Genomic DNA, 17,152 nt, shown 5'->3' with positions numbered 1-17,152 from the left:
ATATCAGGCAACAAGCCCATAAAACGAGATGCAAAGTGTCTTTTTGAAAAAGATACCACTTGTGCTTAATTCAAATTCAGTGTAGCTGTGGATATTTTTGGCCAGAGGTTTTCCCCCCTCCCCCAACTGAAAAGGACAAATTCAGCAAAAACGAGTTTGCAGTTGTTCCTATTTTCAGCAGATTGCTTATCAGAAAAGGGAGAAAATTCCTTGCAATCATCTCTGTCTCCCCTTCCCTCTCTTGTGCGTACTCCTTCCCTTTCTCGGAGGTGCTCTCACACTCTCATATGCGTGTGCGTGCACTCGCTCGCTGTCACACACACAAACACACACAGAAGAACAATTTGTACATACACCTGCACACACACACATACAAATTGATTTTGTCTGAGTTTTTTGTTTTGGTCAAAAGTTCTGAATATTTTGTTTAAGGGCAAACAAAAATGTTTTTCCAAATGTTTACAGTTGTCCTGTTCTGTGCTTGCTTGTTTCTGGTGTAGGTTACTTGCTCTGAATTTTGACATGTCATGGGTACCGTTCCTCTGCTGCAAAGGGCCTGGCCTTTTGATTACTGGACCTAGCTAGGAAAGCACAGAACCCTTCCTATGAAGGACTGCGACCTTGTAGCCCTGTAATACGCTGTTGCCTTTGCTAATAACAAAGCCATGGGCTTTGTACTGAGTTTGCAAGGCCTCATGACTGGGGCTTGTCAGGCATGCTCTGCCCAAACTTTCCTTGACCTGCCTGTTTCACTTGGTTTTGCTCTGACAGCAGTTTCTGTAATTGACCAAGCATCTATATCTGTTTTATTCTTGTTTGTCTTTGTGTGGTGCAACTCTAGTTTTATACAGATAGCAGTAACACAGGGCTGGTAGAACAGCAGAGGCACTGAGAGTGGAGGCATGGGACATGGAGTAGAGGAGTGCAGGCATGGGATGATAAGAGTTGGGGCACAGGCTCGGCACTGAAGACCCTATGCTATAAACAGCTCAGTAACAGGTAAAAATGCAGACCTGGAGCTTGAGCTGACTGGGTTTAGGGGTTAACAAAGAGAACAAAGAAATAGTATTTAACATACATACATGGCACCATTTATAGTAAATTCAGATGTAACCTGGAGCTGCAGACCAAATGTAAAGGTGTAAATGCATGTTAGCAAACAAATACATGTATGGCCCTAAGAGGAAGGAAGAAGAGAGGAGGAAGAAGAATCCATCAGCATGAACATCATATTCCTCCCAGCAGAGGACTCCAGATGCTGACAGCTCCTCATAACATCCCCCCATTGCCAACCCCAGTATGAAACCACTGACCTTAGGACCCAGAGAAGTAGTGGAGGGGTGAGCGTAACACCAGGGAAAGGGATAGACAATTTTAATTGTATTGTTGCTATTATTGCAACTTTTTCTGTATTATTATTCTTTGGTTTTCTATAAGAATTAGGTATAGACTAACAATGCTTCTGGAATTAGATTGTTAAGATTTTCATTATGCTAACAATAAACTCTCAGCTTTACTTACATGTATAGGGTGTACTTCCTCTTTGCTCATGAATGAGACTTTGAATGCAACAGGGCTGAGAAACTTCTAGCTAAAGGAGGCCATGAGAAGCTATGCAGGAGCATACCCAGTGAAAGATCATTAGGTCTAGCAGTCTACTTTGGGTAGGGAATAGCTTCATTTGTATTGCTGTAACAGGTTTTGTTTTAAGAAGAAGCTATCGTGTGAAGGAAGGATCTGGTCAGGCTTTGTGTTTTGGCATTATTCTCTGAATGATGGAAGCAGTCACAGCCTGTAAGTCCCTCTGCTACAAGGGCTGTCATATATGGGAAAGTATTTTCCCAGGTGAATTCTTTTGTTGGTTTCAAAACTTCCAATGTGTTGCTTCATGCATGTGCTACCAAACCAGCCAATGGATGAATATTTTTTTCCTTTTCAGGTTTGCCTGATTTCCCTCACCTTTTAAAAGTATGTTCTGTTTTCTAGCTAATAGTGAAGTCATATTTTTGCCACTGTTTTAACTTCATTTTATTGCTAAGAATTCTTCATCCACCTTGCTAAACTTGAACAGTAATTTGTGTTTGGCTAAAACTGCATAGCCTATCCTAATGAGATTTGGATTTGACTGATGTACTACTTCGCTGACAGTAAGACATACTGTTAACTAGACAGTACAGATGCAAGGCATATTGCCTCCAGACAGCTTTTGTTTTCATTTGTACTTTCAGCATCATTTAAAACATTTTTATTTCCCACCAGATATGTTGACTCTTCTTGATATGTTTTGGGTTTTTTTCTGGTAAGATAGATGAAACAGGGATAAAGCAGTAGACTTTTGTATCTTTTAAAGTCACAGCCAAAGGATGGTCCCATTGCCTGCAGCAGAAGGGACAACTTTCCACAGCCCAGAGGAGACACAAGTCTTTTAAACCTATAGTAGTGTTTATCCTATATCTAGAAATTACCAGTAGTTAACATTTCCTTTAGTATCATTGTCATCTGGATTCCTGAGAGTTAGAGCCATGATCATTAATGGCAAGCATGATATTAAGCATTTTAGCACAGATGCTAAGAGAGATGTTTTTTTCCCCCTTTCCCCTTGGCCAATATCTACTTGGCCCTTATGTAGACCAAAGAGAACTGCAAACTCTGCTCTGCAGGGTATGAGACCATATCCATCTCAATGGACTAAAAGAGGCAGGGAATGAATCTCCTAGCTGTAGGAACATTATCATAGAATCATAGACTCGTTTAGGTTGGAAAAGACCTTTAAGATCATCCAGTCCAACCATTAACCTAACACTACCAAGTCTACCACTAAACCAATTAAGGGTAGAGTAGCAATTTCATGTTTCCTGGCTTGGTGGCTGGATTATTGATAATGAAAGTAAAAACTAGGAATATCAATCATTAAGGCTGGAAAGGATGTCTAAGATCATCAGTCCAACCACCAACCCAACACCACCATGCCCACTAAACCATGGCCCAAAGTGCCACGTCTACCCGTTTTTTGAACGCTTCCAGGGATGGTGACTCCACCACCTCTCTGGGCAGCCTGTTCCAATCCTTGACTACTCTTTCCATGAAATTTTTCTTAACATCCAATCTAAACCTCCCCTGACGCAGCTTAAGCCCATTTCCTCTTGTCCTATCGCTACTTACTTGGGAGAAGAGACCAATACCCACCTCACTACAACCTCCTTTCAGGTAGTTGTACAGAGCGATAAGGTTTCCCCTCAGCCTCCTCTTCTCCAGACTAAACAACCCCAGTTCCTTCAGCCCTTCCTCATAAGGCCTGTGCTCCAGACCCTTCACCAGCTTCATTGCCCTTCTCTGAACATGCTCCAGCACCTCAATGCCTTTCTTGTATTGAGGGGCCCAAAACTGGACACAGTATTCCAGGTGTGGCCTCACCAGTGCCGAGTACAGGGGCACAATCACCTCCCTGCTCCTGCTGGCCACACTATTCCTGATAAAAGCCAGGATGCGGTTGGCCTTCTTGGCCACCCGGGCACACTGCTGGCTCATGTTCAGGTGGCTGTCAACCAACACCCCCAGGTCCTTTTCCGTCAGGCAGCTTTCCAGCTACTCTTCCCCATTGGCATTATTGGAGAGGATTGATCAATGTTCTGTATAAGTACATTGATCTGCCTCTCACAGTGACTCTGGGCGGCTGTTCAAGATGAACCATTGTGCAAGAGGCGATAAAGACTGAGCCCGTCCAAAGTCTGAGGCTGGTTTATAGGCTGTGAAGAAAGGTTGTATGGGACAAAGAGCATCTTGCAGAATGGTGAGCTAAACACAAAGAAAAAAAGCATGTGGAGCTCAGGGCACAAAATTTAATTACCAAAATTTAGTAAGTCTTTTTACTGAAAATGAGGAATTATTTAGCAACAATTAAAAACTGTAACTCAAGTTGCATTTGAGTTAAATTTATCTTTGAAACCAATCAGTCAAGTTTCAGCATGTTTTTCCCTTATGAAATGACTCTACATTTTCTGCCTTTTTTCCTCCAGTTGCCAGCTTGTTAGCATGAAAATCTCAAGCTGTGTAATATACCAAGATATCTGTAACTATAAAGAGACTTCAGTGTTATTATAGTGCTAGTTATAATATGAAGTGTGCGTTTTAAAACACAGGCACTATGTATCTGTATTCAGTTGTGCATTTTATTTACTAATCAGGTGTAGCACAGCAGTTCTGTCGATGGATTTGGGGTGACTGTGCTACTTACAAGTAGTAATTGTACAGTATACCTCTCATTACAGAAAATAGGAATGTTCAGGAACATACGTTATTATGTATCTAATTTGTTCAGGTTAAAACAAATAATAAGACTTGAGACAATGACCTCAAATTGTTTTTCCAGACGCACATCAAGACTTTCAACACCATTATCTTGGCCCTATCAGGTTTACAAAAGAATGTTATGTCCCACTGGGACTCTCCTTTTCCAGTCTAATAAAGTTCTGGTTTCTGGCTCTAGAGGATGAGAGATAAAAAAATCTGTAAAGCTGTGATATTTTCATGTTTTAAAAAGAGAAAACCATGCTACTGTGTTACTGGCTTATTAATGGATCTTGACTATCTTGAAGGTTTTTGTCTGTCTGTTTTAAAGAAAGTGAAGGTATTTGGGAATTGGGAGTCTTAATTTTCTGACAGGTTGCTTTAAAATAAAATGTAAACTGTCTGACACTATTCAGAGAGTCAAGACAGTCTAGAGAAATCTTGGGATTTGTCTATTAAGCAGAGGCCAACTGGGACAGTCAAAAGTGCCCACAACATCTTTCACATCAGATTTACTATTTATTATAGGCTTTCATTTCTGCATATCTAATACACCTTTGTAGTATAAGACAGGTGCAGCAGTGTGTGATATCTAGCATTCTTGTGATTTACCCATCTGTTATCATAAGAAACTTTTGTGCTTCTGGGACCATGTGGGTATTTCACATGGACTTCTACTGACCCATAATCCATCATTTTTCTGTAGATTGGGTATTTTTTTCTTTTAAATTCAGCACAGAATCTTCTATGTTTCTGCAGACAATAAGAAAATCAAGTGAACACATAGTTGGAACCAGCAAGCAGAACAACTGTAACCAGCAGAACAGGGAGTTTGGTAGGGATTTTTCCAATTTTCCTTTCCAGGAAGGATGATGAAGGCAAAGATCACAACTGCTGGCAATGATGGAAATACTGAAATTAGCACAAGCAGTGAAGATGTTCAAGGTATGGAAAGTATGCATTCTGCATCACTCCGGAGCTTCTTGTTGCACTTTATTAATAGATGAAGTGTTTCAGTTGGTAGAGGTTCTAGAAGCAAAGCTCCAGGGATTGGAAATGCAGCTAAAGATAATCTGAGATTTTGAGGAAGGAGAATACTGTTGTACAGGAGAAGCTAAATTAAAGATGGGGGCTACAGTGGAGGAACACGGAAGCAAGATCAAGACAGAGTTTCTTGTTAAAAAAAAAATCTAAGGAAAAGCAGCAGCAAGCATGTGAGGCATTGCAAGGAAGAAGGAAATGTCAATCAGTAGCAAAGAACAGAGGAAGAAGTAGCAGTATCCATCAGGAGCCAGAGCCTAAGAAAAGAGTGGTGACCAATCACGACACTGTGCAGACAGAAGAACTGGAAGAAAGAATCAACAGATCATACCAGTATCAAGTCACAGTGCAGCATATGTTACTAACGGGAATAGGAATGGTTATTGCATGAGATGATCTAGATGAAGGAAGGGTAGAGTGTCTTCCAGGAGCAAAGGTAGATACAAACCTGCTGCTGAGAAGTTCTGATATGAGTTTGAAAGTAGCCACTGATTATTGTTCATTTCGGAACAAATAATGAAAGAAAATTTTCCATTGACATAAAAATAGCTATACTTAGCTGAGAAACAGTGTCTTTTTGATTAGAAGAAATAGCATGGAATCACATTCTGAACATCTAGTCTGTTGTCCTCAATGCCAAGGCAGAATAAACTATAATTCTTTGTAAATACATTTGAGGGGAGGCAATGTTAGGAGAAGGAATAGAATTTTTTAAGTTCAAGTTAAGATATCAGCACAGGGTGAATACTACAAGTCAGTCATGAATAACTCTACATTCTGAAGCAGAGTTCAAATAGGGTAGTGTGAGCAGAATATCAAAATTCACTTTAGGGTCAAGTTTGCTAAGCTTATGGAAGAGATACCTCTAGGAATTCTATTTTTTGAGCCTTGTCTTAAGCCCCATTTTCTGAATTTCCATGTATGTTGGGATATCTGAAGCTTAAAAGACACCAAAATCACTTTTTGCTATCATACTGTGGTACTTCATAGCTTCTGATGGTTTCCCTGGGGACCACAAAGGAGTATTGGCTTTTTCTGTATAGGTACAGAACTTAATAGGGGAATCCCAGTCTTCTCTCTCTTAAGGGTTGGAGACCAGAAATACTTAAAGGTGATGTGTAGCAGAAGTGCTGGTGTTTCTAATGACTTACTTCTCCTAGTGTCTCATTGGTGCGTACTGCTTGTGTGCAGAGCTGAAGCTTGGGGGGCGAAGAAGGAATATTTTCCCCCTTCATCAGATTAAGAGGAAGCTTTAGGTTCCCCTGTGATATCAAGGGTGGCCCACTTGTTAGGATCACCTGAGGCATCCATAGCAGTCTGGGAGCCAAAGTCTGATCTTGGTTAGGGCCTTATCCTACTACAGTCTACTAAGATCAATGAAGTTTTTCATGTGGAGCACTGTAAATGCATGTAACCTACGTAAGCTATTGGGGCTATGTGGACTTCTCAGAAAACCAAGCTCAGCCTAGTAATTTTCTTGGAACATATTTGTACCTCTGTGCTGTCAGCTGGTTAAAATGGATTTGTGTGAGTGCAAAGAGTATGTTGTGTAAATAGATGTGCTAATTTCTCATTTCTACAGGATGGGCCATTGCCAAAGTATATTTTGTTGTCCATCTTGAAAATCTGCTGCGATGGATCATGTGTCAAATCTGCTGCAGGGACCTGTGTTACTGACATGATTTTTAGCATTCTAATGGAGGCAAGCCTGCTGGGATTTAGTGGGAAATGGTGATACTGCTGTTAAAAAGTACTGAGATTCATGAGCAGGCGAGGTTTTCAGGGAGTTCCTTTAACTATTGTTTTATCAAAAATAAGACAACCGTTCAGGTTTTTCTGTGTTACTCGGGATTCAGTCAGGATTAACTCTGAAGTCATACTTGGGATTTACCTTAATATTATTCAGTGAAGAATTTGGGCTAATACTTAATTATATTATGTTTTTCTGCTTCTTTCAGTAAAAATAAATGAAATAAAAGGGGAATTTGGAATATTCAAGTGGGTAGGAAATGCAATATAAAGAATTCCAGGAGACCCACAGTGGTTTTGATTCCCTCAGAAACAAAGTAGGAATGAAGGAAGCAAAGAGGAACCACAGACACCAAATGTGTCTGTAGTTACATTCCTGTATATTATCTATGTTCTGTTTTGGAATACTGGTTGGCTGTGAATGAGACGTGAAAATAAATTCAACAAAGAGGTGACTATGAGAAGTAGGTGACTATGAGAAGTGCTGTTGTTTCCTTGTTTTTATTTTGCCATTCACACAACTCTCTCAAATGCTACCTAAGACCAGCCCTTAGGATTTTATCAACGAAGCCAACTCCCAAAAAGCTTAATGAGATCCCAGCAAGCTTAACAAGCTTTGAAATTGAGCTATCTTTAAGACTGTACTCTGCAGTTGCTCTTTTTTTCCTCCTGCTCTCAGTCATCTTCCCAATCAAAACCAAAAAATGCAGGATTCTGTGTTCTGTCTTCTTCCTGTTGATTTTCTGCTCATGGATGTTATGAATTGCTTCACCGCCTACTGACATGGACCCACTTTTGGCAGAGAATGCATTTCTCAATGATGAATAACAATACTATAGCACAGATAAGGTATTGTCCTTGATTTTCCTAACCAAAATTTCATGAGGAAATTAGGTCATCAGAATGTAATTACCTACACTGAAATCTCCTAAGGGCACTGGGTAGAGCTGTGCAAATGACTGATTATTTTGATTTGCTTACAGAAGCACAAAAAACAGAGGCAAAAATCAGTCTGAATAGAACAAAATGATTTCTTGTTCAATCTGAATTGAAACATGTTGTTGGTTCTGAGCTGTTCTTCACAGCTCATTATGAGAATTAAAATAACATTGATTTTTTTTTTTTAACTAAAAATTGGTGCACAAATGCAACATTGCCATTAATTCCAACAGCTTCTGAAGAGGAAATTCCAGGCTGATCGAGAGCAAGCTCTCTAGGTTCACTTCTCTTGGAACACAAAGTCCCTTTTGTACCACAGTGGGTTTCTTAGAGCGCTCTTCCAGGAGGTGACTAATGCAGCTTCAGTTACTTTTTATCTATAAAGGAGCTGATCCTTGCCTATTTTTCTGCTCAGAGGGACAGCCTGGATTCCAGACTGGAAGCTGAATTGGGCTGTTGTAGCTGTTCTGTTCTTCACAAAGGAACTGAAGATTCATTAGTTTTCATCCATTAAAAAAAACTCAAATAAAAATTTGGTTCTGATTCCTTTTAGAAAAGCATCATTAGGAGGTATTTTGACTACCAAAAGAAAGCTTATTTTTTACTAATACACAGTTTATTAAAAGCATGTAATCTAAAGGAGCTTTTGTGCCCAACACCAAGGTATGCAAGGTATGGCTAAATTCACGCACCTATATCTCCTCTACAGAGAGCCAGGTGCTCTGTTGGCTGGCCAGGCAATGCTTGGCTGTAGGCTGGGTCATAACAGGAGTTGGCACAAGGGACTATAAGGCCTCCTGATCTAAGCAGTTAATGACAGCTGAACAGAGAATGCAGAATTATGATTATGGACTCAGGCGTCTGAGCTTTACCTTTCTTCTCTTTCTTACATGTTTAAGTCTGATTTTTGCATCTGGTTCTTGACCTTTTCTCCTCAAGTCCCCATATATAAAAGATGATCACAGCAATTCTCATCTTTGTTATTACTGGTTGATTAAATAAATCAGAAAGTGTACTGCATATGTTTTCCTATTGGAGTTGAAGCCAATACAAAAGTTCCACTTGGCTCAGCATGTGCTCTGCTCTTGCACCACATTTTTGAAATGTAACCCTGGCTAGAAGTATAAATAACATTTTAAAAACCTCTGTAAAAGTGAGTTTAAGAATGTGATACACTTCACACACTTAGTAGACTGTCTCTAGTGTTGTTAAGCTATTGCTATAGAGACTGCATTGTGGGATTTTAAGGGAATACTTCTATTCCACAAATAGTCTTTTCAAATCTTGCAGAATCCAAAGATCTCACCAGACTTCTAGCACCATCTACAGAATATCCAAGAGAGACATTCTAAACTTATTCTTCTCTTTCTGCAGGCTGCTTTTCTGGAGACAATGACCACTTTCTGGCAATTCATCAGCGAAAGAGTGGGAAACCTGTGTTTGTTTATCACCCTGTGCAGAGTCTGGAGAAAAGTCTGGATACAGACAGTTACAAGAATTCCAAACAAAATTTCCATTCTTCTTCCCACACCAAAATAAGCAAGCTGCACCCTGCAATAATTGTTAAATCAACCTTCCCCAGACCTGCCTACGACCCATCCCTCAATCTGTTAGCTATGACTGGTCAAGATTTGGAAGTGGAAAATCTTCCTATTCCTGCAACGAATGTGATTGTTGTGGTAAGTGCCTTTTTTCATGAGTTCTGGAGTTGTTTTGTGAATAAGTATGCCTGTAGATAAATATAGACATAGATTGTAATGTGGAGTATCCAAAGTTCATACTCCACTGCCTGGCTGATCATCTAAATCTAAATAATGACCACACATCTTGAAGCTCTTTGCTTTAGTAGAACTCACGTTCATATAGCCTCACCATGATCAACAAGCAATCTGATGAACCAGTGCAGAATATAGCCTCTCTGTAGGCAAAGAACTTACCTTTGCCTCGAATGCTTTTAATCCTCTTGTCTTGATTGGTATTTGCACTGCTTTTGCTGGATGGATTTTAAACTTGTTCTGCATAGGGCACAAGAACATGTACTTTGGGGAACAATTCAACAGACACAGGGAGATTTTAAAAGCCTGACACAAAGGATTCATTCACTTCCATTTCTCCAGTGAATCCACCATTATGCTTACATAGCTGTTTGAAAGCAAGCCTGTTTCTTGCAAAGAATATGAACTATGTTTTTGTTGGTGTAAGCCATATGTGCTCCTTCTGGGACATATGGTCTGGGACCCTTCTCTTTCGGTTAACTATGTGTGTGATCTAGCCCATTCTCAGAAAAGTGATGGCAGTGCTCCCCCCTGCAGTGGAGGGCATGTCAGTGGAATCGTATACTGATGCCACCCTGCTGCATCCTCACTCTTCATGCCAGTGGAGCAGCATACTGTCAGTAGAGCTGTCCTCTGCGGAGTGCACAGCACAGTCTGTATATGCTCTGCACAGACACTGCTCTGCCTCACCCTGGTGCATAGGTAGCCCTGCTTGCTTATGGAGAAGAGCATTGGGCTCATCCTTCTCCTTCCTGGAGGAAAGAACAACCATTCATAATGGCTCACGCACTTATTAGAGTGAACTAATAAAGATTAAACTGAAACAATGTGACTAATTACAATCAGCAGCTATTTGCCTAATTCTGTAAATTACTCTGCACAGAAGATGCTAGATTAAAAGAGAATGGCCTTTACAAACAAGGAAAGAAGACAGAACATACAGCACTAGGGCATGTTAGCACACAAAGTATTTCAGAATCGTGTACGAGTTCCTCGTACTGTTGGTACCTCTAGAGATCTGCCCTTATGAATACACCAAATGCAATAAAGGCTAAAGATACAGAAAAGAATAATCAGGAAAAAAAGGGTAGTAATTTTACTAGTCTAACATTAAAGTTTTAACAGTTAAAAAATACTACCAGAGAACTAGGCTCAAAAAGCTGTGTTCTGGGCTTGTTGCATCACCCATGAACAAGACCTGCTACTTTGAGATTAGATGGCTAGCATAGTCAGTGGACTAGATTCAGTTGTACGTAAGCGTCCATATCAGAGCAAAATAAGGTACCGACAGCCTTGCTTCACTGGAGACATGCCAACTGTACACAGAGTCCCAATGCTGAATGGTACTGACCAGGCGGAGGAGATGCCAAGCAAGCTGGATACATCTATGCCCCAACCTAGCCTAAGCCAGCAGGGCTGACTCCAGAGTAAAGGTACCCGCTCTCTTTTTTCCATAGCAAGCATTATTTCACCTCCTGTGAAGGTGAAACCTTTCTGTTAGTGCAAGGAACTCAGAATATGCATGGCCCCTCATTTTTTCATTAAATTACAGTTACCTGTGGCCTGTTATTTCAGCAGAGCTTTGCACACTTTTGGAGACCCGCAGTCCTCAACTTGCAATGGAAGAATCCTGCAAAATATTCCAGGGCTACCCTGATTTTAGCTGATTGGCTCTGTGCCTGCATTAAAAGCTAAATGAGGCAGATTTTCAATTGGCAGTCACATAAGAAAAGATCTATTAAATCTACATTAAGTTCTCATTAAGTGACCTCAGTCTGAAGCTTTGCTACTGCATTTCTAGGATGGAGCTGCTGCTCTGAAGCCTTCTGTTCTGGCTGAGAACCATATGTGCTTTAAAGGGGGGCATAACAGCATGAGCTAATCATGACATGAAAGCTGTTTGTTGCTTGGGATCTTCAGCTATCTGTGTTGAAGGACAGTGGCTTTAGTTTGCTTTTAATGTCATCCTTTCAGAAAAAGCCTTTGCAGAAACGTATGTTTTAAAGCCAAAGTGCTGGGAATCAGACATCTCACTGGACTAATCACGTAATGAGAAATTTTGAAGGTGTCTTCCTCCAAAGGGCAGCTGTCCCACAGCAGGGTGGTTGCCATAATCCAAGCACAGCCTGGCTCCTTCCAGGTCTCTGCACTTCAACGTTTTGTTTCTCCCTCTTGAATTTCACGTTAAGTAGATGGTAATCATAATGTCATTGTCAAGGGATTTGGTTTTGATTTGAATACATGTATATCGCTCACTCTTTGTTTTGAATACATGTATATCGCTCCCTCTTTGTTTTGAACTAGCACTTACTGCTTGTTGCTGCTTTTCACTTCTTATCATATAGGGCAAGCGGCAACATTTGTTGTTTTGCCCTGGCTGACCCTTTTTGTTCCAGCCTTTAGCAATGTCGTTCGTTGCTCAACTTGAAAGGGCAATTGCTAGTGTTAATGCTTCCTGTAATCCAGTTACATGACTAGTGCACATTGTGATTTAGTATGAAAGCCAGCAATGGGGGTTATTTTTTAAAATAAATCAATGCTGTTGCGGCTCTGCAGAGGGGAAGAAACTGAATTCAATCTAATTTCAGTGACTTGAGGTCCATTTTCTTCATGATCAAGGTGGAAGGGTAGGGTGAATGGATGCCTAATGTAGAACTATTACAAGGTTACATTTTGTGCTAAGGATTTAGACCATCTGACAAGCAAAATGTTGCCAATACACCACAGAGTGCTATGAAGCCAAGAATTCTGCAGATATTGTGTCAAAAAGTGATGTTTTGTGACTCTACCAATAAAGAACGCAGGCAAATTGTGGTGCTTGTTTGCCTAAGGGAGGAAGAGGAGGGATTTCTCTTCTGGGAGTGAGTTTTACATAACTGAAGGGTTTCCATCACATTACCCAGTATTAAGTTCCTGTCTTTTTTTTTTTTTTTTTTTTTTGTGTGTGTGTGTGTTCAGTGCACATTGTTTGTTGAGGAAAGTGAGGACAATCCAGAGCTCTTAGAAGCATTTTGACTCTTCTATAAATGCCTTAGTGCTTAACATATGTTCTGTTTAGCTATCTCTCTAAATGACGTGACATCAACTCATCTGAAAATTGCTTTGTTAACATACAATTACATAATTTTTTTGTAATGCTTGAGAGTTTTCTATTTGTATGGATTTATTTTGGATCTCAGAAACTATACACTCATTGAACATATTAGAGAGTTAGTAGTGAAATGAACAAGTTCTCCAAATGTTTATTTGTGTTTATTCCAAGTCTTTCCAAAGCTGAATGTGAGTGCCACTAAGGTCAAGGCAGTACACGGAAAGTAGAAATAGTCTGGATAACCACTTATGATTAAAAATGTTGCTGTCTAACACACTTGTTAAAAAAACCAAACATGCATACATACACATATGTAGTTAAGGCTGAACTTGACAAAAAAGCAGAAGAACTTGTTGTAAAGGTTACAGCTAGGACTAGGTTTAAAGTATCACCTCATGGAGGTGCGAAAGCATCATCCTTTGTAACCTGATATAGTTTGGTCTGTCCAAAGACTCCCTCAGGCAAACAAGTGTGTTGTACTAAGACTGGACCAAGCTCCTCAGATGCTTTTTTCACTTGTATCCTGTGAAGTGTTTCAGATGTAAAGGTAATCAACTTGCTCAATATATCAAGATTTTCCCCTTCACACCTCGCTGCTACTATACACCTTCGTACATAAATGTGAAAATCTGTCTCTATTTCTGTTGCTTAGAAAAGTCACAGCACTGTACAGTAGCCTAAAATTCAGCGCATCTCTTCAGTTTTGTTTTGTTTACATGCGTGTTACTGAACTGAGTTGATTTAATTAGAGTTTCTCTCAGCTAATGTCAATCGGACGTAAGATTCACAGACAGCCACACAGAGCTTCTCTTTGCCTTTTCCATGACATTTTGTATAAGGCTGAATGCCTCAGAGCTATAGCTCTGCCATACCATTACCTCTATTTTGTCACCAATGTTTGAACCATCTACCTTCAAGCACACTGAAGAGAGCACAAGAGCTTCAGGTGCTAGGGCTTTGAGAGAGGAATCAGTGGAAGAGTAAAGCACACGAATGTGTGTACCCAGAAGTAGATATCCATGTGTGCACTAGGTATTCAGGCTTCAGTATAAGCAGTGGAAATCTAGCCTATTGGTAGTCTATTAAGCTATCTAGCACTTTTCTAAACAATTTCTGGATGATTAGAGAGTTAATATAAGTGAGAGACCATATCCAATAGTCAGACTGGAGTGGTCATCCTGTTTTGGAGATTAGTACTGACACGGGACATTTCTACAACAGTTTTCTCACTGCCAGAGAACAGTACCAGACGCATTTGCTCTACCAGTAGAACATAGCCTTGATGTCTACTTCATGGTGAGCTGAGTATCTCCCTAAACCCACATGGCTGTAGTGACAAGATTTCTATTGATGATAGTGGGTGCTTAAGCACCAACTGCATGCTGACTACTCACATATTTATATATATTCATACACGCACACAGGCATGTACATTTAGTGCCATCTTAATCTGGAGCTGATCCCAGCTTAAACAACACATTTTATATTGAAATACTGTGGAAATCCTTTCCAAATCTAGGCACAATTCAAGTAGGTGGGCTGCTTCTAGGTAGTTTTGAGTAGCTGAAAACCATGAGGCTGTGAAGCCACAGCAGAACTGCTTTTACACTTATGTCAAATTCATCCCACAAGTACTGCTATATCCTCTCGTCTAACTTTGCTCATACTACATACTCAGAGAAGATGCATCTCTTGCTTGCTTACTGACATGGCCTTACACATATAAGTTTATTCCTCCATCAGTTCCCCATTTCCTGATGCATCAGGTTTAATTAAAAGTGTCAAGGCCCAGAACTCATCTAACTTATTTTTTTCCTATATTTTATTTCATTATTCCCACCACGTTTTTTTCTGCTGGAAATACCTGTTTTACTAATTCTTTGTGCTTTCTGTGAAGACATGGCTTCCACATGGAATGTCCTCTCTAAGTTCCTCTAGTAACACACAGGATGTCCTACTCTCTCCTCCTTCATGTACCCACTCAAGACTTACTTTTGATACAAGACTTGCTTCTTCCTTTTAAAGATCAGCCAAAACAAGGGAACCAGACTACAAAATATCCTTTCTTCTGAACATTGAAATTGCCTCTACTGACTGGCTTTGTTGGAGTGCCATAAGAAGAACTGTATGAGGAGAGCTTGATAAAAAGGTGGGGGCATTCAATCCATCAAATAATTTTCAGTCCAAAAAATATTTTCCTTATAGGTACATTTTTGTGGAAACATTTAATATAGTTTCCTTTTCTCATCATAAAAATGGAACAATGTCTGTGAAATTTGCTTTTTACTTTTCTTTAAATGGAAAATACATGTTTCTTCTCACTGGTATTTTGGTAATATAAGATGCCCCCTTTTTCAAGGCTAAGTCATAGAGTTTTACTGAATGAGAGGAGCAGGATACAGAGAGCTCTCTGAGTCACAGCACCAAGCTGCGTGTGATCTTTCTGTGTACCAGAAGATAAATGGCCTTCTGAGAATCCCAAGAAGAGAAGATGTTCTGATAATGTTTTTTCACTAATAACCTGTTCCAGCTTCCCCCAGCTGTCCACTCCACTGACTGTTTTTCCATAATCTCTTACTACTCTTTTCCCTGGTGTTGAATACCTTGCCTTGATATAAGATAAAGTCTCTTCCTTATTTCAGTTCTCTTTGTTAGGAACTCTTCTGTCTTTCAAATACTGTGTCAGCCTCTGCTGGCACAGCATCCACACAGTTACCTGGCCCAGTAAGGCCATTAGAACAATCTGTAAAGTTTTATTTAAATGTTTCTGTCTCAGTCTGATAAAAATGCATACAAGTCTGTGAGAAACTATGATAGCTCAGAGTGATCCATTAGACCAGAAATTTAGGACTGCTTTTAGGAGACCACAGACCAAAAAGATATCCTTCATTTGGGAGGGGGAGGAATGGATAAGGCTGGGGATATTCTTACAGTAGTACAGGCAGGATTTCTGAAGCAAGTGGTTTGTTGTTGCTCATGCACCGTCTGCCTTCCACCATGTGTTGCATGATATGTTGTACTACAGTTAGTTTGGAAGTTATTCAAAATGGTAATTTTATCTTCCTATTACACCCTGTACAGTAATGTCCTAATTTTCACTGGAATAGATGTACATGTATTTATATGTAGTTCTATCTTTAGCTAGATGTAGTTATACTACATTGTACTAATGGAAGTCACTAAGGAGCTGCTTTTTGAATACTGCATGAACTTGGGGTCTCAGCCTGCAGTCTGTCAGGCTCCAAGTCCGAAGGCCATTTACCTTCTGGTGCAGAGAAAGACCACATGCAGCTTGGTGCAGTGACTCAGAGGGCTCTTTATCCTACTCCTCTCATTCAGTAAAAGTACCCTAAGCTCACTCCTTCTGTAGGCCTTGTGAAGAGGTGGTCAGAATACTTTTGAAAGTATATTAAGCTACAAAACGGGGTAAGAATAAGGCAAAAAATATGAGTGAGGAGAACAAGCAGTCCATAAAGTGGCAGGTCAACCAGTGCTAAGGCAAACAGCCAAGCTAACTGTATATGAAACGTAACAAAAAGTCAGATGTCACTTTTTGTCACTTAACATCTGTTATTGCCAGCCTAGGAGAGGGATTGGCACTGGGCCAGGGGGAGGAGGCATAAACAGAAAATCATGTCTGCAGTGACTTCTCAAAGGAGCCTTCTGAGCAGTAAGATCTCAAAATCCAGTAGGGTACCAACTGTGTCCCTCTCCGTTCCCAGGTCATGTGTTTGTCTGATGCTTGGAACAACAAAAGAGAAGAGCCACGTTGATAGACAGTGCAGTTTTAAGACCTTATTGTAATTACAGTGCTGAATTGCTAACAACCTCTGTTAGTCACACATTACAACAGTGTGTAGTATCAGTCAGTATCCTTAGTGTGATTGTTATAATCACTATTGTGTCACTTTACACTTTACATCATGACCCTGAACAACAGATCTTTACGGTATTTGGCTTCTAGACTTAAGTCCACCTTCTAATAAGAGATCAATGCTCATCATTATCTTAGTCCTTTCTTGAGTAATTATACTAGGCATAACATATCTGCAGCAAGCCTTACAAGTAGACCTAGTAGCCTGCAGCTCTGTCATTCTGGATTTTGTTTGCACAAAGACATCTAGAGAATCTGCATTAGTTGGCCTCGTTTGCTTTCTGCTTCCTTCTGTGTACTTCAGCAGGGATAATTGCATGCTGAAACATTATCATGGTATTGTGTTTGCTGTTAGTCTTTGTGGAAAACAGGAAAGATTGCATTAGGTTGTAACAT

At 40.1% G+C, this 17,152-nt stretch overlaps 1 protein-coding gene across 1 annotated transcript in view; it reads left to right on the top strand.

Annotated features, from left to right (window-relative positions):
- Positions 1-9,383: 9,383 nt before the first annotated feature.
- Positions 9,384-17,152, top strand: part of PTPRR (protein tyrosine phosphatase receptor type R) — a gene marked incomplete at its 5' end in the record, with an annotated part of 150,320 nt that continues 142,551 nt past the window's right edge. Inside the window, one exon of the mRNA XM_075727931.1 lies at positions 9,384-9,695. Coding sequence (XP_075584046.1) covers positions 9,384-9,695 — 312 coding nt within the window. The remainder of the gene's footprint in view (positions 9,696-17,152) is intronic.

Source organism: Pelecanus crispus, chromosome 1, assembly GCF_030463565.1.
Source record: "Pelecanus crispus isolate bPelCri1 chromosome 1, bPelCri1.pri, whole genome shotgun sequence".
Lineage (NCBI taxonomy): Eukaryota > Metazoa > Chordata > Aves > Pelecaniformes > Pelecanidae > Pelecanus > Pelecanus crispus.
The sequence above is the reverse complement of the archived record's forward strand: the minus strand, read 5'-3'. Positions and strand labels throughout refer to the sequence as shown.